Source organism: Maylandia zebra, linkage group LG14, assembly GCF_041146795.1.
Source record: "Maylandia zebra isolate NMK-2024a linkage group LG14, Mzebra_GT3a, whole genome shotgun sequence".
NCBI lineage: Eukaryota > Metazoa > Chordata > Actinopteri > Cichliformes > Cichlidae > Maylandia > Maylandia zebra.
Genome location: NC_135180.1, coordinates 6,382,294 through 6,402,684, shown reverse-complemented (window position 1 = coordinate 6,402,684; position 20,391 = coordinate 6,382,294). Strand labels below are relative to the sequence as shown.

The 20,391-nt window shown below is 40.9% G+C and overlaps 1 protein-coding gene across 3 annotated transcripts in view; it reads left to right on the top strand.

Annotated features, from left to right (window-relative positions):
• The first annotated feature begins 11,382 nt into the window (after positions 1–11,382).
• Positions 11,383–20,391, top strand: part of ecel1 (endothelin converting enzyme-like 1) — a 55,804-nt gene continuing 46,795 nt past the window's right edge. For 2 of the 3 annotated variants that reach the window (XM_024804810.2, XM_076892154.1), the window contains exons 1-2: positions 11,383–11,564; positions 19,729–20,391. The exon at positions 19,729–20,391 is cut by the window's right edge and continues 210 nt beyond it. In XM_024804810.2, coding sequence (XP_024660578.1) covers positions 19,744–20,391 — 648 coding nt within the window. In that variant the 5' untranslated portion in view covers positions 11,383–11,564; positions 19,729–19,743. Of the gene's footprint in view, positions 11,565–19,387; positions 19,631–19,728 lie in introns of all 3 variants that reach the window. The other variant, XM_076892155.1, reaches the window with a different exon arrangement.

The window sequence follows — 20,391 nt, the reverse complement described above, 5'->3', positions numbered from 1 at the left end:
GTCTATGTAATCATTTTATTCCAACGTACGGTATTCCATCTCTGATAAGATCAGACAATGGCACACATTTTGTAAATGAAGTAATAAGTAAAGTTTCTGAAGCTTTAGGCTTCAGCATAAAACATCACTGTTCTTATCATCCACAAAGTGCAGGATTAGTCGAGAGAACTAACGGCACAATTAAACAAAGGTTGAGGAAATGTATGGAAGAGACTAAAAAACCTTGGCCTGAATGTCTAAGCTTGGTTAAATTATGGATGAGAATAACTCAAGGAACAGGTGGTCTAACGCCATTTGAAATCGTACATGGCAGACATTTTCCACTCCCCATAATGAGTGAGCCAATTAATAAATCTATTGCAGAAACAACAATGGCAGAATGGATGACAAAACTATTTGAGAATAAAGAAGTGAGATTAAGCAATCAACTGCCGAGTGACTTTTCTTCAGTTTCTTGCAGGTTGAACCCCGGTGATTGGATTCTGATTAAAGTCCTCCAGCGGAAAAACTGGAGTGCTCCAAAGTGGGAAGGTCCCTTCCAGGTGCTACTTACCACACCCACAGCGTGTAAGATAGCCGAACGAGTTTCGTGGATTCATCAATCCCACGTGAAGAAAGTGTTTGCACCACAATAAGACGCCGGTTCCCCTGACTCTTACGTGAACCCCTGCTGGAGGACAGGGCTGAACGGGTTTCCCGCCCTGTGCTTCCTCGGCAGTGCTACTCACGTGGGAGCTCGGGTGTGCCTGGTCGCCCTGAAGATCAGACTGACCTATCCCACCGAAGAGCAGAACCAATAATAACACCAGGGACGCCTGAATAAAATCTCAACAAGATGACTGAGGAAAACAACCTGATAAATCCAGAAGAAGAACCAGCTTCAGAATCAATGCTAGCACCAGTTCCAGCCCCAAAGCTGTTGTGCTTGGGCGCTTGTGACATCAAACGAAAACTACTCATGTGCTACATATTCTGTCTAATGGCTATCCTCCTGATGACGACACTCTTTTGGTTGATGCCCAGTGGAACCCACAAGACAGTACCAATTATTCTCCGACCTAAGAGGTGGACCCACGACAACTCGCACCTGAAGGAGATAGACAAAGAACACAACCACCCGTGGCTGAACAATGCATGGTACCGGTATGTCCATGACAGAGTGCACAGAGAAGACAATGCCGCAAACTGCTATGTCTGCTCACATATGCCCACGACAGCACTCCATGCCACAGTGTATGGAAAACCCCCAACCAAGGCTGAAGCACTCTGCATATATGACAAAGCCATTACCGGGACCTGCTCAACACCAGGAAAACCTGTGATGGTGATAGGTGGATCCATAAAGGACCAAAACAGCAACACATGCCACAACACTACACAATATATAGTCCCACAGAGTGTAAAGTCTTTAATCTACAACATAACAAACTGCACCCACCAGTACCCAAATATAAACTACACCTGCAATGAAGCCTACTGGGTGCATATAAACGTCAGCCATAGAAAACTGAAATCATTCTCAGTTGTTTTGCCACCTGACATACAACACCCAGTGTGCTTTAACTTCACAGGAGCAACCGGACAAACAGGTACGCCCCAGGGTCTGAAGAAATTAGGACAAAACCGAAACTGCTCCATGATCCTGGCGGCACCAGATTGGGATGGCATCGGCTCATCAACAGGTACATACTGGGTACAGGGCGCAGCTTGGGCGTGTGGCCTGAAAGTCTATTTCATGCTGCCACCAAACAGCACCGGACTCTGTGCCCCTGTTCTGGTATCTGACCACACCTTTAAGATGTCAGTGAACAGCAACACCAGAGCTAAACGTAACACAGGCCTCAAGCCCCATGATCCATATCTTGGTTCTGATGTACCAGATGACTTCAAACTCTGGACCAAGAGCCAGAAGGTAATACACGCTTTGTTTCCATGGATAGGAGTAGGGAAACACGCACTACGGATAGAAACCCTGGACTATCGTTTTGGATTATTTTTAAATGCTTCAACCCGCATTAATCAAGGACAGAATGAAGAAATTGATGCAATTCGCATCACTGTCATGCAGCACCGAGTGGCTTTAGACATCATTCTCGCAGAGAAAGGTGGTCTCTGCGTATTGTTTAACACTACATGTTGTACCTACATACCTGATAACATCCATTCATTAAACATGACAAATGCTTTGAATGTTTTGAAACAACTGAGAGACGCTCAGCAGCAGGACTACGTTACCGATACTCAAGGTTGGTGGGACTGGCTGCTGAGCGGCTCTTGGAAATCTCTACTGATTAAAGGCCTGTTGGCCCTTTTCAGTGTGATGTTACTATTTTGCCTTTTCATTGCTTGTATTATCCCATGTCTGAGAAGCATAATGACAAACATGTTCAAGCGTATGTTAGGAAACCATGTCTTGGCTCAGTCAGTTATGGAGGATCCCTATCGTCAGTATGATATGCTGAGTGTGGGAGAGAGAGAAGAAAATCTCTATGACAATCTTGACAAGCTTGTTGTTTAATTATTTCACTGAATGACGTGCAAGTTGAAAATGTGACTAACAAGTGACTATGCATTGAGTAAAACATGTGAAATATATTAACATCAGGAGGGAATGTTAAGAGAATTTTTATTTTAGTTAAATCATTAAAGTATAATCAAGTAGAAACAAGTATGCCTTATAATCAAGTGTTTATATATTTTCACACGGTAAAGCTTACTGTTGAAAAGAACACAATGTATTCCTTGCTTAAGTGTGTGGGATGTTTGACAAAGACAGGATATATACATGCATTCTTTACTTCAGTGTCTGCGATGTCAGATAAGCATGAATACTGCTGTGTCGTTGTTTTTCAGTTTGTGTGCAGAAGTTAGATAGCTAAGACAATGCCTGAGCTCTCCCCTCTTCAGTTGAAAGAGGAAGTACTATGTAACCCATTTTGCCTTATAAATAAAGCGAGTAAACGGTGCTCGGTGTGTTAGTCTGCTCAGAGACTCTCACCCGTGCGCACGTCTTTGAAACTCTGAGTCGGTCTGCCAGTGTCTCATTTCTCTCTTACTGTGCTTTTACAAATGTCAACCCCTGACATGGAGTTGTGAAGTATTTTGTCTAGTGTCAATTATATCGTCAGTTATATCGTTATCGCAAATTTTCAAATGTATATCGTGATAAATATTTTTGGTCATATCGCCCTGCTCTAGATGTCGATATGACATTTAATGTACTGGATTGTATGTATTGTGCTTTGAGACCTGGTTTCTAATTTTTGAAGGTTTTTTACAAGCACATGTAAAGCATGAGGACTCAGCCCAACACACATTGTTTATTTGTAGCTAATGATCCATTGCTGAAGGCCCTCACAAGGTCCCAATTTCACAATTTAGTTTGGGTTACTTTTTTTAATGAATGGTGAGCTTTATTCTTGTCAAGTTGTATGGCAGTAGGAAATTTTAGATGGGAAGTCATCATGACATTTGCAAAAATTACTGTCAGTCAACAGAAAGCTAAATCTACAGTTCTTTGTGACCATTACGCTTACATATTTGCTAAAGTGAAATTCCAAAAAAAAAAGATTATTTTCTAGAATTGATTAGCTTATAGCTCCCAGAGTATCTGCAGATAGCTAAGTTCTGCAAGAGTAGCAGGAGTACAGTATACCTGGCTAACTTGATCATTTCAGATGATCATTGCTGTATTGGAATTAATCAAAAATAGAATAAAAAGTGCTCCCTTTTAAATTAAAAATACATACATAATATTTTTCAAGAGGCACATTTTATTAATTGTCAGCTTGTCAAAGTTTTTTTTCTTATTTTCTTGTTCAAGGAGCTACATTTATGATTTCCAGACATTTCCCAGTCCTCAAATTAGCTACCTAGCATGTTGAGCTATTTCATATGTGGCAGAAGCTCGCTGGCCACCATTGACATGTAACATATTCGTTACATAAAAGCTAACCTACAAAAAATACAATAAAGAATCTTAAAATCAGGCTAAAAATGTTACTTTGATGGTGAAGCCTACCTGCTTAACATTTCATTGTGTGGCATTTTGATTTGTCATTGCCAGCATATAAATGTGTTCTAGTAGTTTTGAAAAAGGGTTAGGCTGAATAACCAAATACCACTTATAATGTGCCTTTGTGCTGAGGAGTTTTTGTTTTCTCTTCTCATACTGATCCCCTATCAGGAGCTCAGTCTGAGTAGAGTTCTCTCTTTCTCTCCTCCACTGCCCTATTGTGTTGTACATTTCATTGTTTTTCTTTACGCTACCTGTTCTGACCTGTCTCCCCAATGTGATGTTTGTGTGATGTATGTATGGTTGGAAGAGGTCCACTTTTGCTGCAGGCAACTAGGGCTGCCACGATTAGTCAACTAGTCACGATTACGTCGACTATCAAAATCGTCGACGACTAATTTAATAGTCGATGCGTCGTTTGAAGCTTTGTAAGATCCCAAAAGACGCAGGAATAAGTAGCAGGATTTAAGAGTGTAATAACGGACTGAAACAGAAGATGGCAGCACTGCATGTACAAGGATGTCAGCTGCCGTTAAACCCCGAAGAAGAAGAAGCTGTGTCCCAGAATTCATAGCGCGGCCGTGCTCAGTTTCCAACAATGGCGGCAGCTAGTTAGTTTTAATATGACTCTTATTATTCTTTCTGGGTCACAATAAACATTTAACAAAATTTCAGGCGAAATTGTAGCTGTGTAAACCTCAAATATCTGCTCAGTTTATCAAGACACCACATATTTTCAAAAGCGCTCCGACGTTTTCGGAGATGTCTGTTACCCACCAGCTCAATAGCTAGCCGGGGTTCAAGGCTCACTAGAGCCCGTGAGAACACCAGACTCCCGGAAAATCGTTTTCAAACCCACCGCCGTCTTTCACTGCTCAGGTTAAACATGACATATAAGTCACTTAGATAACTTAAAAATGTTATTGTTTGGCTTTTTTCATATTTTATTTGTTCCTGAGTAAATCGGTTTGGCTGAGATTAAAGTTATAGTTTTTGCACAGCTGAACAAACATCAAGGAGACAACTGATTATCAGAAGTGTGAGATGCTCGAGAATATACTCCAGTGTCCTGTTATATTTTAGATAGCAAGGAGCAGACGGCTGAGTTTATGCCCCCAACTTCAACAAACAATCTGCAAATTTCATTTAAATTCAATAAACTATCATCTTGTCTTTATTTTTAGTTAACACATACCTTAAACACTTAAAGCTGTAAGCTAATGATAGTTATATATGAGCAGATGCATGCTGGTGCAATAAGCTGTACGTTGTACATCCAATGGATGCATGATGTGATTAGTCGACTAATCACAAAAATAATCGGTGACTAGTCGACTATCAAAATAATCGTTAGTGGCAGCCCTACAGGCAATTGCAAATGACAAATAAAGGCTTCATCAATCAATTAATCAAGCTTATCTCTACACCGTGACAATGGTATTAATATACTGCATGTGGGAAATAAGTGCAGCAGTTGTTTGAAATATACAAACATACATGGAATTACAAAAAAAAAAGTTGGTGTAATTCTAATGAGCTTCCGAGTCAATATTTGGTATAACCACCTTTTAGACAAGCTCTCTTTTAATTTCAAGTACTCTTCTGGAATATTTCTCCAAGCTTCTTGATCTGCCAGTGCATGAAATTAATTTTGTAGTTTTTCTTTACCAAATTCTATAAAATAATGACCATGAAGATCACAGAAATACCTTATTTATCTGTGTACAGTATCATTGGGTGAATTATTATTTCCTGTCTTTTCACTAGCAAGAAAATATGCCACTACTACTATTCACCACTTCATGTTAATCTGATAATTACTTAGTCTTTTTGCAGTCCCTAAGCATCATCATTTAAAAAAATTAATTAATTAAATAAAAATAACAAGCACATGCAGGACTTTAACCGAATACTTTACAATCAGCCAAGCAAAAAGGTGTAATTATGAAAATGATCATTATTACTTATGAATAAAGTGATTGTTATTCTGTTTCATGGATACTGAAGAACTAATTATAACTTCATGAGTCATTAAAAGAGCTTCTCCAAGTCAACTCCAGTAACTCATCGTTGTTTATTATATAGTCCTTGATTCAGACGAATAAGATTAATAGATTTATTCCTGACCATCATAGTTACTCACTGTGTAACATATTGTAAAGTGGTATCTGAAACTTGTTTCTTATTAGAACAAAAGTACAAAACCACAGATACACACAGACACACTTCTATTTAACTCCAGGGGGTAAAATCGGCCTATAAGACAGCTGAGGTAAGGTGCCACTAGGGGGGTGAGGAATATAAATGGGACTCCCAGCTCCCCATTAGTCTGTCTGAGAGGATGATGTAGGGGGTGGACACATAGGGTGGGGTCAGGCTCAGGTGCTGAGCAGACAGGAGAAAAAACATCCCCTCATCCTCCTCCCGTTTCCTCTTATCTAAGTTGTTGTACCTTTTAGGCAAACTGCCTCCATCCATCTTAAGTCTGCTAAAGCTCTAAGCTACCTGGAGGCTAACTCGCTAATTCTATTACAGGCATCCCAGAAGAGGGTGGAGTATATATCATTGGTCATACAGGCTAATATGGTGTTGTAAAAATCAGCTGACTTTCCACTGTATATTATCATTTGTGTTTCTGACTTACTTTCCTTTGTGAAATGTCTGCTTCATGAGGGACCTTAATGAATCAAGTGAACCAGGACATAAGGGATATTTTTAGTCACTGGAAAAAATAGATTTGCAGTCTGCACCTCTTATAAACTCTTCAATTATTGTCAAGAGGAAGTGTTTGGGGAACACACACAGATGTGTGCATTCACTTGCCATCTTGTTGTTTGTATGTGTGTGAAGTAGAGCCAGAAGCGGCTGGGTTTTCTTGCCTATCCCCGTGGCAGCAGGTGTGTAAATAACACCCTAATATAAAATGAGGTTGAATCAAAGTGCTGAGGGACCAGAACGCCACTCATCCACACACACACACCCTCCCCTCTCCTCCTCAGACTCCTGACACTGATCCCAGCTCATCTGCTCATCATCAGTGTCCCCCGGCTGCACTGCACTACCTCCCTTCCTCTCTAGTCTACTGGGGCACTTGTTATAATTCTGGGTCTGTAGGCCGCGAGTGTTGTGGCATAATTTTGCCAAGTGTTCTGCTTCTGGGCCGACAGCTGAACCCAAATCCACTGCTTCACTAAGCCGAATTATAGGCCAGTTTGCCTCGTTTCCCTCACTGTTGTTACCTGGTATTGAAATGTGCACGGGAACTGGTGGGGACGGTGGGATAAAATGGCCTCGAGCTAAAAGTAATCTGAATTAGAAAATCGCATCAATAAGAGCAAGGAGGGACGCACTGTGTACAAAGTGATTAGCAATTAAGGTAAATGAAAATGTAGGCAAAGCATCAGGGAATGTCTGTCTTTTCTGCAAATGTTAAAATATTATAGAAACTAATTAGCTCAGTATCAGCATCTCACATTAAGTGAACATGCAGTCAGTCATCTGTAATTAGCCAGCTCCAAACATATACACACACACATATTTGAATATATATATATATATATATATACACACACACACACAATCTGATGAAGATGGTTCATCAGACCAGGCTACCTTCTGCCATTGCTTTGTGGTCCAGTTCTGATGCCGTGCCCATTGGTGGTGCTGGTCTGTATGATGCAAATTGCAAAGTACTGTGTGTATTCTGACACTTTCCTATCAGAACCAGCATTAACTTTGTCATAAGTTTGAGCTACAGTAGCTTGTCTGTTGGTTGGTCACTCCGCATGTGCATCAATGAGCCTTAGACTCCCATGACCCTGCCACTGGTTCATCACTGTTCCTTCTTTGGACCACTTTTGATACATGCTGACCACTGCAGTTTTGGAGATGCTCTTACCCAGTCGTCTAGCTATCACAGTTTGGTCCATGTCTAACTCGCTCAAATCCTTACCGTTGTCCTTCGTTCCTGCCTCTAACATCAACTTTGAGAATAAACTGTTCACTTGCTCCTTAACAGGTTCCACAATAAAGATAATCAGTGATACATACTTCACCTGTCAGTTGTCATAATGTTTTGCCTCATCACTGTGTTATGTATGTAATAATCCTATAAGTGGTGTTTCATAATAAACCAAAATTTCTATATGGCTGAAATTTTAAGTGCTGTTAATCCTATGAGTTTAAAAGCTCCCTTGTTTAAGGCAGTTTTTTCTACTCTTGGTACTATATGATGTCAACAAGGGGGTCATCTTAGACAGCACAGACAACCCACTTGCTTTTTAAAGCTTTTTATTCCTACAAGGCACAGCCAATCAGAATAAAGAAAGGCAGGCTCCAAAAGAAAGAAGCTTTGAATAATGCAAAGCTACCACTTGTTAGGTTCTTGCTTGTCAAAGTCTTTTTGCTCTCTCATTTCAAAATATTATGTAAGCTTTAAAGTCATTTTGCTTTATTATGTGCTAATGTGTTTGGGTACATACATAGTGCAAAACATCTGGAAAGAGTACCTTGGTCTTCTTATTGGCAGCCACCCCTCTCACACTGCCAAAGCCACAGACAATGAGTCAAGGTCACAGTGAATAGTCGGTGCCATCTTTTCAGGCTTGAGGAGAGGCTGAAACTTGATCAGCACATAGGCAAGTGCAAGGTATCATATGTATGTGAGCAAAAGACCAAGGTGCATCGTACATGTCCTACTCAAGTCTCAAAATGTATCTAAAGTGCTTTAAAATTGTACATTTTTTGATTAAAAATAAAGAAACAACTGTCATTGCTCAACTTTATTATACTGCTGTGACTCAAATTGTAAATGGCCCTCCTAGCCTGACTCACTAGAACAGCTTGTTAATCACTCCAGATCAGGAATTGCAATCAAGCCAGACACATACCCAAACATACCTGCCTTTCAGACCTATTAACTACTTGATTGCTATAAGAGTGAATTTGAATAATGGTATCATAAGCAGACAAGGAAAAATGAAATGACTCAGTAGCCCAACACCTACTGGCCATCTCCCCTACTGCTCACTAGTTTACTTCCACTGGTTTAAAGTTCAAGACATGGTACTTTAGGTTAATCAAAACAATAACGTTCAGAGCCATAAAACCAAAATGACTTTAATTAAATATTACAATAATATAGAAAATAATATTACAAAAATATTACAAAGAGGGAGATGAAAGGATAGTTTTTTGTCAATTTGTCACCATAAATTAACATTTATATGAAGGCTATCCCTTGGCACATCACTGGCAACTAAATGCTCGTGATGTTTTTAGGATTAATGAAGTTTGCTAGTTGACATCTGATAGTCAGCTACCTCATGGCCGACTAATGTAAACACATTAGCACCAAGAAGATGAAGGAGGAAGATTAGAAATATACTGATGTACCCCAATTGCTAGCATATTAGAGTACAAAGAAACAGACAAAACTTGAGAAATCTTCATCCAAGGTCAGTGATTACATGTTATTAAATGGGTAATGTAAAAAATATGAATTGTGCTAAAAAAAAAACCCCACACACAACAATTAAGAGACTAAATAATTTTGCTACGCTCATGTCTGTTGAAAAAACAAGAGATAAAGCTTTGCAGACCATAAAAAAGACAACTTCTTTTACGTACATGCATTGTCATCACTTAACAAGCAACTATTCAATTTTATTTGTAAAGCATCAAATCACAACAGCAGTCTTTATAGGTACTTTATACTGTAAAGTAAAGCCCCAACAATGCAGAGAAAACCCAACAATCAAACGACCCCCTATGACCAAGCACTTGGTGACAGTGGCAAGGAAAAACTCCAGGAAGAAAACAGGAAGAAACCTCCAGCAGAACCACTCAGGGTTGGACAGCCATCTGCCATGACTGGCTGGTGGTGAGGGGAGTGTAGAGTGGTGCAAAAGGCAAAACGTTCAGCAAAAAGGGAATCAAACTGGGACTTCACTGCTGACTGTGTATGTAAGTAATGCTTATCTTATTGCATAATCTGAGTGTTACTTACAAAGTGTCTGAATGAAAGAAAATTGATTGGTGCACCTTTAAATCTGCCACTAATCAAAAATCAGTCTTTCCAGGATTTGTCATCCCACACCTGCTCAGCAGATGCTTTCAGAGTTTCCACTGTTGGCACACTTGGCTCTCATTAACAATTAATAATAAATAATAAATAATAAAACAGCAATTTCGATTCATGCTGTTCTATAAACTGGCTTTCTGCCCTCTGTTGTTTTTAGGGCTTTCCTGCTTAAGCCTTTTGGATTTCTCTGACTGTTTGGCCTTTCCCTCCATTGGCAAATGTAAATCTGTTCATTTACCTTTGACTTCAGTAGCAATTCTAAACTTCTAAACATAAACTCCTCTGCTTTGGTGTCATTTTTAATTCACATTTAAACCATATCATATTTAGAGTCAAAGCAATTTTTAATACTGTTTTTGCTCATTATTAAAATATATTGAGAATTTTCTCCTGGGTTAATAAGTCAGGGACAAAATAATGAAATTAGGGTTCCAATCTCCAAAATCAACCATAAACCAGTGCTCCTCCCTTCCTCTCGCTGAACAATCACTGCAAGTGAACCGGACACTCAGTTACTCAGCTGATTTACATTATAATATTAGTGGAGCTTTTGGTTTGATTACTTTGGTTAGTGTGACTTTGAGGCCACGTGGAGATGAATGTTTCTGTAGCTCATGGTTTTAGTGGTTGTTTAGACCACAAGATTTATTCAAATAGACTTGGAGGCTCCGCTCAGCCTGATGGTATCAATCAGTGGAATAGGCTCCCTCATTTGGGAATGAGCTGATGTTCCCTCTCTGGGCTGGTAGAATCGGCGATTTTAATTGAAAACTCCTTCAACGCTGTGTGAGGGAAAGTTGAAAAGCGATTAATATTACAGCAAAGTGAACGGGAGGTCTGATGTTGTTTTGAGCAGGTTTCAGGTGATTTTAATGTGCGTGGAACTGCGCGCTACTGCATGAGTCAGCAGTGGCTGCTTTTTCTAATGAAATGAGAATTTTGTGACGCTCACTGAGTCTCAAAAGTCCATCTTCTTACATAAGAGATCAGAATTAACGGTAATTACTGAGCCAGTATATTAAGTTAAAGCATTTGCACCAGCATGAAAATGTACCGAGTGTGCTTCTGGTTTTATAATCACTCACCGGAGTAGTGATTATTTAAAAGTAGCGCCAATTAGAGAAAATGTTAAGTGGACTAAAGGAGGAACATCTGTTTGTGCCTAAGTGTTGATGTGTGTGTCTGTGTGGACCTTTTCTCGTTAATGGACCCCCTCCTCTTTCTCTTCTCTCTCTCCTCTCTCTCTCTCTCTCTTTCCTCCATACATCGGAGGCTGTGAGCTGCAGCGGCAGCAGAACGCGGTGCGGATCCCGGTGTGTGCCGATGTCCGGAGGAGGAGTTGGGGGGGGGAGTCGGATAATCTAGCCAGATCCTTCAGAGGAGTGGATCTCTTCCCTTCACACACACACATGCAGTAGCGTGTTTTTTTTTACACTCCCAGCAGGGATTTTAATTGACTCACCACAGGTAAGATCTTTTCTTGCACAAGTTTCCATCAGTCTGCGGATATCCACACCTCTAATGAGCGTTCTGAAACTGCTCCTCCCTCAAAGAGCCAGCCAGGGCGCACCGTATGTGTATGTGACGGCAGGCTGGGACCAGGGGGCTGGGTGGTTCTTATGATTCCAAATCTGATCATTTTGTGTGTTTTCTGAATTACGGAGAGCGAGGATAGGGCGGGAAAGTGCCACAGATTGACTTGGGAATCACGTCCAAGTAAGACACCCTTTCAGTGAGAAGTCTGCGCTTTCGCCATGCACGTGTGCTCCTAGTTCGCGGTGTGTCTGTGCGAACGTGGCCAGAAGTTTTGGTGGGCAAAAGTAAAAAGAGAGAAATTGATGCGCGAGATGCTGCGCGTGGAAGAGACTTTAATTGGCTGCTGACTGAGTGCGTTATTTTCCGGTCGAACGACGTGCGCTGGTCCGACAGGTCCGCGTGCCTCGCTGGCTCTAAATGCTGCCCGTGTATCCGGCTGAAATTAACAACGTGCACAAACTTACTAAGGAATAAACTTGGGAATAAATGACATGTGTATGCGTTCTCCTCGCGCACTCACAGCAGTTCATTTTGTGTCTTTACGCACTTTTTACTCACTTTTCGCAACGCCAGAAAGTTTTATTTGAATTAGCGCCTCTGTGCCAACAGCCACCCTGCAGACAGAGGTCTATACATGAGAGAAACTGCTCTGCTCTGGTCAGAATTTTCCATCTAAAATCATAAAAAACATTAAAAAAAATCGTTTTTCTATAATGAAAATCTGGCACCATGAAGCACGATTTAATTTATTTGTTTATTTATTGTAGTTTAATTCTTTAAAAATATTGGTTCTTGGTTCTTTTCAGCGAAATCCACCAAAACTGCCTAACTAATAAAATAAAGCAGATCAAATAAATGTTTGCCTAGATCAAATTAAAACTGTAATAATCCTGATGTTTGAACTGTAGTTTGGCACAGTGCTGGAAAAGGAGAGCCTGGGGACTCATTAAAGATAATAGAGTTACAGTATGTGAGCACTTCATTCCTGCCAATGTGTATGTGAGAGAGAGAGAGAGAGAGCAGGGGGTGGGGTGGGGGCTACTTAATTTTTCTTCAGGATGACTCAAACTCATCTGTTTTAATAATAAAATAAGAATAAGGAGCCCAGTGAGTTCCTTAAAAAAAAAAGTTCTCCAGTAAGTCTGATGTGGGACATTTACTCCGTATACACAACACACATAGTTTTTAAAAGCAGCACAAAGGAGGCTTTGCTTGGGTACATGTCTAAGTCCCGTTACACTGCAGGACCCTTGAGCTGTGTGTCCAAATCTGTAGCCCATACAAACGCACCGCAGCACTATACCCTTGCCTCTGGCGACCGGCGATAAGGCTGGCTTCCACGCTGAACCTTCAGAGCACCGTGAAGCTTTTGGGGCAGGCTCTGTGACCACTTTGATTAAGGGATAATAAGTCCATTTATAGAATGCTTTCAGGTGACGTAACTTTCCCGAGCAGAGATAAAAGTGGCGGGGAGGGGAGAGGGTGCCGCTAAGCTGTTATTTCTGGGCAACACTAAATATCCTCACAAACTACAGTGAAGGTGCGGCAGGAAGTTTGTTCTGTGTCAATTTGTATTAATATGAAGGCAAGGTGGGTAAAAAGCAGCATCCGGAGTATGGTTTAGTTTTGTGGAAGACAAGTATCTCAAAATCCTGTGCCAAAAAAAAGTTTTCAGCTAGGAAATGAATATGAGGGTGTAGCTCTTTATGTATTTGTCGGTGGGGTCACTATTTTGCTGCCATTTGTTAATGGGTGAATGCATAACACTGGCAGAGCCGGTATTTATGGTTTTAATCTTGATGGTCTTCCTAGCAATCGTTTAAGCAACTTCGCAGCTCTGATGCCAGCCGATGTTTGCCCCAGGTGACATTCCATCTCGCTAGCAGCAAATCTGTCTGCCTCCTTGGACCACGGGGAACACTTTAGATCTGTTGATGTGTTAGTACAGCTCATGCTGATACACAATGAGCATTTGATATGCTCGTTTTAGGAAATGAGGAGTAAATAAATCTACACCAGTAAAATTGCCTGTCCACATTACTGAAATCAGTTAACTCACACCAGTAACTCCACATTCCAAGCCCAGTAGTACTTTGATCCATCTACAGTGGTGTGAATCTGACCCTGATATGATTGGAAGCCTCTGCTTATTGATTATGCATTGAGCTCCTCTCAAGGATTTATTATTAGCGGTGAGAAAAGCAATGGGAAGGTCCATGCAACCTTCTGAGTCTGCAGTTTGCTTAAAGGACAACTTCATAACTTTAAAATTGGCTCCGTGGTCCTGACAGTTCACCCATGAGGGCATTCACGGAACCGCAGTTTTATATGTAAACACTAGCACCTATACAAAAGCAGTTTTTTGTGCACACATCACTGAAGCATCTTTCTTACCAGCAAAACCTGGAATCAGAAACGGATCCACCTAAGCGCCGGGATATACTCAGTCAGAGTTAGTTTGTACAGCATGTTGCCTGGACACAGTGGAAATCAAATGTGTTCACAGCTGGCTCAAATCACCCTCAAAAAGAAGGAATAGACACTTAAAACAGACCTATTATGCTCGATTTAAACACCATGGTTTTATTCCTGGACTGTTAGAATTGCAAGATTCTGTCCTTTCTTATAAAAGACGTGCTTTTTTTTTTTTTTTTGGCCTTTTTTGGCCCCTCAGTTCCCAGTCAGTTACAGTAGGTCGCTGCCCCACCCTTAGCCTCAAAAAGGGATTTCTTCATCCCCACCACTGCAAAGTGCATGCTTCTAGAGGACAACAAGATAGTTGATGTGCTCTCTTTAATGTATCGTCTTTACTTTATATTATGAAGTGCCTTGGGACGAATGCTGTTACCTAAATGGAACTAGATTGAATTAAAGTTCAGATTAATCTTCAGCAATTTCATACTGGGCCTTGGTACATCCCCACAGTTCATCTACTCTCTGAAACACGCCATTTCTCAGACTGCTGGTTTACTTGTGGTTCCTAAGATATTTAAAAGTAGAATGGGAGGCTGTGATTTGCTGTGATTTGGCTCTTTACAAAAACTGAATTGAATTGAATTTTATCCCCTCTATCTTGAAGCTAAGAGTTGGAAGGAAGGTGGGTGTGACTTCTGTGCTCGTAGTTAGAGCTGTGTGCCTTAGATGGCCATATTAAGAAAAACCTCTCTCTGTGATGTCATAAAGGTCCAAGTGAAGAAAAAACTGTCTGAAATGAGTGTTTTATAGAAAGTTGTAGAAATAGCTGTTTGGCAAATTTTGAAAACTAGAACTATAGTAGTTCTGACAGAATAAGCGTGTGTTAGCTTAATGTCCCCTTAAGTAAGATCCCAGTACTAGAAATGGTACCAGATCACTCTTAGAGAACCACAGCTATCAGAAAACAAAAGGCTATATTTTCCTTATAAGATTTAAGGGAAATATTTGACCAGTGACATGGTGCTATGCATCTGCATGGGTGTGCTTTTGTTACATGGATGGAAAGTGTGTGAGTGAGGAAAAAGAAAGGGTGTTTGTGTGTGTGTGTGTGTGTGTGTGTGTGTCTGCTGCTGTGTTAGTATACCTCTCAGATATTAGGCCCTGTCATGTTCGATAAATAGCCATTTATCACACATGCCTTTCTCTGCGATGGTACCCGCAAGATCCAATCCATTAGCCATAAGCTGGATGTCCACTCAGTGTGTGATGGTGTGTGTGCACATGTGAGTGTGTGTGTCATAATTTATTATAACGCGTAAGGAATTGTGACACAAAGAAGATGTGTATGTGTGTTCGTGTCTGTAGCTGAAAGAGAGAAGGGGAGAACTTGCAGGAGGAGATTGTGTGGTGTATAATTTTAACAATAATTTGATTTTATTTACATTATAATAAATTATGTGCATGAAGTGCAAGAGGGTAATAGTGATCAGTTACAGTTTTATAGATCCAGCATGTTTATGGTGTGCGTGTGTGTGTGTGACAAAGCAGAAGGTTGATGGATGATAAGTTACATTGATAGTGACACTGCACAGAGACACACAATACTTGGCTTTCACTTTCACCCTGTTTTTTCTCCTCTTTCAGCTCACTCTAGTTTGTTCACATCTCTGTGCACTGCACTAACCACCTGCCAGCTTTGCGCTGCACTAGAAAGATGTAAAGGCTGAGAGGTTGATGATATCCCCTCCAGCCCCCAGACAAGCTTTAGGGGTCATCTTTACCTTAGTAATATTTTCTGGAAATATTAGATTCAATTTCACTGTTATGCAGATGACACACAGCTCTATTTCTCTTCCCACTTCTGCTCACCCATCCACATCCATTTCTGAACATTTAAATGCAAGTAAAGTTTGGTTTACACACAATTTTCTTAAACTTAATGGTAATAAAACTGAACACCAATTTTGCACCGTCTAAGTCTTATAACTTTTTTAAATGTCTATTGATACCTCTGTTGTCATACCTTCCCCTCGGGTTAAGAGTTTGGGTATCATCCTTGACAGTAGTCTTTCCATCACGGCACATAAACAATATCACCTGGTCTGCCTACCTTCATCTTCACAATAATAACCCCTTTGTTCCTCACTTATTCTCCACAGCCATACCTGTCAATGCTCTTGTCACATCTCATCCTGGTTACTGTAATTCTCTTCTCCACAGTCTTTCTCATGAATCTCTCCATAAACTGCAGTTGGTTCAGAATTCAGCTGCCCACATTATATCCCGAACCAGAGTCACTGAACACATAACGTCTGTTCTTAAACAGCTCCATTGGCTTCCAGTTCACCTACACATTAACTTCAAGATCCTCCTTCTCACTTTCAAAGCCCTTCATAACCTTACTCCTCTATACTTATCTGATCTTGCTAATACTTACTCTCTAGCACACTCTGGTCCTCTTCAGCTTCTCTTTTGTCTGTTCCTTCTGCTGCATCTGACTGCCATGAGACTTAGAGCCTTTAGTTGCTCTGCCCCAAGATTTGAAACACACTTCTTCCAGATCTCCAAACCATAAACTGCCTCTATTTTTAAATCTCATCTCAGAACCTGTTCAGACTTGCATAGCCTTCATTGTAGCATGGCCTTTGTTACTGTGATCAGTTTTTTTTTTTTTTTAATAATTTTGCTTTGTGATTTTATTTATTTGGTTATTATAATTGTATATATGGCTTTAAATGCTGTATGTATACAAGTTTACCTTGAGATGTTTGAAAGGCACGTACACATGAAATGAATCCTAATTATTAAATTGTTAGAAAACCAAAACATTTATGATTTTAAAAAATGTAAAAAAAACATTTATTTACCATCATGCACGTCAGACCAGCCACCAACCTTACATACAAGCTTTCAGAGTCAGGCTGTGCTGCAGGTAAAGCAGTTATAAAATAGGAAGTGTTCACAGCCACACTCAAAGGCAAAAGAAAAACGCTGTCAATCATAACGAGAGATATCATTGGGCGAATGACGCGCAACAACTCTGCTTCATTTTTCACAGCTTTTCAGCATCAATGTGAAGTGGATGTACACTTGTGCAAAAATTGTTAGACAGAAAAATGCTGGACAGGAGGATATTCACCTATTGAACATTTCTGATAAAGTACAATGTCCAATGTCGACTTTAGACCATCCCAGTAAACATTTTTCAAAACAATGTGTAAAACCAATCACAGGCTTTTGTCGTCACCAGTCAGTAGACAGAGGAGTGTAGCCAGATATTTTCCTCATGAGTTGGTACAGAAAAACAATGCTAAAAGAGAGTACTGGACAAAAGTTCCAAAATATGACTCCAAATAAATTAACCCTTAACTCTGGACACTGTGGACACTATGACCACATGTAAGGCTTTGTTTAGTCTTTGCTTTCCATTTTGCTATTTGGTGCTTGCTCCGATATCTTGCTGCTTCCTGCTACTGTCCCAAAGCATGAATCATACCTTTATTTAGAGTTATCCTGAATGCAGGCATAATCAGAAGTTAAGAGTAGATACCCTTCCAATAAAGATGGCTGTATTTGTTCAAACATGCAATTACTGAGACCGAAAGTCCACATCTCTGCAGTGATAGACAATAATGTTATCCCTGCACCGCACATGCACACTTTCTACAGTATTGGGGTTTTTTTAGGCTGCCCTTTTCCCACTAAAACTCAACATTTGAACCAACTCATCATCCATCTGCCACAGAATGGGGAAAGCTATACACCTGTTTACCTATAAAGTCTTCTTTAGTTTATTTAAAAAAATTTGTCCTTCTTCCTTTTCTTGCTTTTTCTTTTCTTCTTGTCTACATACAGCATTCTTATAAGGAGAGCTGTTTAAAGTAATCAGTGCTGAAGTTTGCTATCCTCAGTGGAGATAACAGGGATCAATATTTACAGATAGCGTTCACAGCTTTCAGCAGGTCCATTGTGCCTAGCCACTAAAAAACAACCTCTGTCTCACTCTCACTCTCTCTCACACACACACACAGACTTGGGCACGCTTACAAGCTCCGATTGGGACACCATCCAAAAAACAATCAGTCAGTGTATCTTTCTAAAGACCGGTGATATAACTTAAAGGCTACATGTAGAACATAGCCAAAAGTGAAAAAGAATACATTTTAATGTGTTACAGAAATGCATGTTAAGAGCTTTATGAGTGTTTGTGTTAAAATTCAAATGCAGCTGCTCATCGTGTGAGAACTTGGTGTTCTTTTAAGTTCTCTGCAAAGGGTCTACCTTTTTTTCATAAACAGGAAGGCAGATTCAACACAAACATATATGATATCTGAAGTGACATTAAGAAAGAAAAAGACCTTAAAAGAAAATACCCTTCACTTTTACTTAGAATGACAAGAAACACTGGTCCACTCTTTGCTGGCGTATTAGCTCGGTCCACAGCAAGTCAGCTTGGCATGTGTGTGTGTCATCAGGTGATCAACTGTCCTTCTGCAGTAATAAATGTTTTGTGTCAAACTGGACTGACTCACCTATCTTTGTCCATCTGATGCTTAAATCTTTGTTCCAAGTCTTCTCCATTGATGTGTCACAAGTCGGTGGGGGGACATAGTTTCCCTGTGCGTTTACCATCACCAATCAATTCAACAACTTCAGCTGAAAAACCGACAGAGACAAAGTGGGGGAAAGTGTTGCGAAGCAGATGCTGTTTCTGTCATTCTCTGCTTTTGTACTTATAGATTCAATTTTCCGTTTTTCTGTCACCTTGTGTTTTACATTAACAAACAGGGAGTTGGCAGGCGTGTAAGTAAAAAAGTGACATGGAAACTGCATTTCTGCAGCTATATTAAGGAGGAAGGCATTTCCAATTCAGTTTTACTTCTTCAAAATGATCAGAAACATTGGTCTGCTCTTGGCAGGTGTATTATGATGGTCCACTCATATACGTTCGGCAAAACAGAGGTAATACATTTTATCTACCCATCTGCAATATAGTAAAATTTTACATCAATTCGGACTGAGATGGGCTACGTTATGGTGATTGCCACACCTATCTTTGCCCAGCTGATGCTCAAGTCTTTGCTCTCACTCGCCATTGATCTGTCCAAAGCCATAATTCAGTTTGGGAGGGGGGGCATCGTCTCCTTGTGGGTTGACTATCACCAATCAATCCAACAGCTTTACCTGACAAACAGACGGAGACAAAGTGGGGGGAAATGTGGCAAAACAGATGCTGTTTTGTCATCCTGTGCGGCTGTTATCATGGATTCAATTTCCCATCTTTCTGTCGACTTACAGCCCTGCTCTGTCTCATTTCTTTTTTATTTTTTTATCGACAGGTGACCTGTAACTGGTTGGAGAGAGAGAGAGAGAGAGAGAGAGAGCGGGGAGAGGAAAACAAATGGAAAGGGAGCAGAGGGGAGGAGAATGAGCGAGAGAGAGCGGGACCCGAGAGCTTCCTTGTTAACAATGGAAGTCTCTTGCTCTGCTGGCTTTTGATTTAAAAAGAATAAAGGGGACTTTTCCTAAAGAAGGCCAACAGGATTATTTTGACATCAGTTGAGTTTTTTGCCCCATACAAGGTATTTATGCTTCTGCCTCGGTAGGAGCGGTCATAAAAGTACTCTGAACACAAAAATAACTCCAATTCCATCCCTTCCTCTTTCTCTTTGTTGACTAGAAACTCTACTTTAAGATGGAGAAGACGTACTCACTAACAGCCCACTATGATGAGTTCCAGGAAATTAAATATGGCGGTCGCTACAGCAGTGATATCCTCAGTAATGGTATGACTCTTCATTTGGGGGGCAGCTTGGACCGTCACATGGGACGAAGTCGGGGAGGGACCTGGTCAGGTGGTCGAAACAAAGATCCAGGGAGCACCGGCAACAGTGGGGGCCTCCCTCGATGGAGCCGGAGGGAAATCTGCCTCCTCTCTGCACTGGTCTTTGCTGCAGGCATGTGTGTCATCCTGGGAAGCATGCTGGCACTCAAGTACATTTCACTGGACGTCCACCAGGACATGCAGTGCCGTCAGGACTGCCAGCGGAAACGCTCCCTCCTGCGGGCTGCTCGTTTTGTTCAGGCCAATATCGACCCAACCATCCAGCCATGCCAGGATTTCTATTCCTTCGCCTGTGGTGGTTGGCTGAGGCGCCATGGCATCCCAGAGGACAAGCTCAGCTACGGCATCATTACTGCCATAGGAGAACATAATGAGGAGAAACTACAGCGCCTTCTGCTGGAGCCAATTCGGAGGCGTGGGCCCAACTCAGCAGAGCGTAAAGTCAAGGAGTTCTATCGATCTTGCATCAACATCCAGGAGATTGACAAGCTGGGGTCT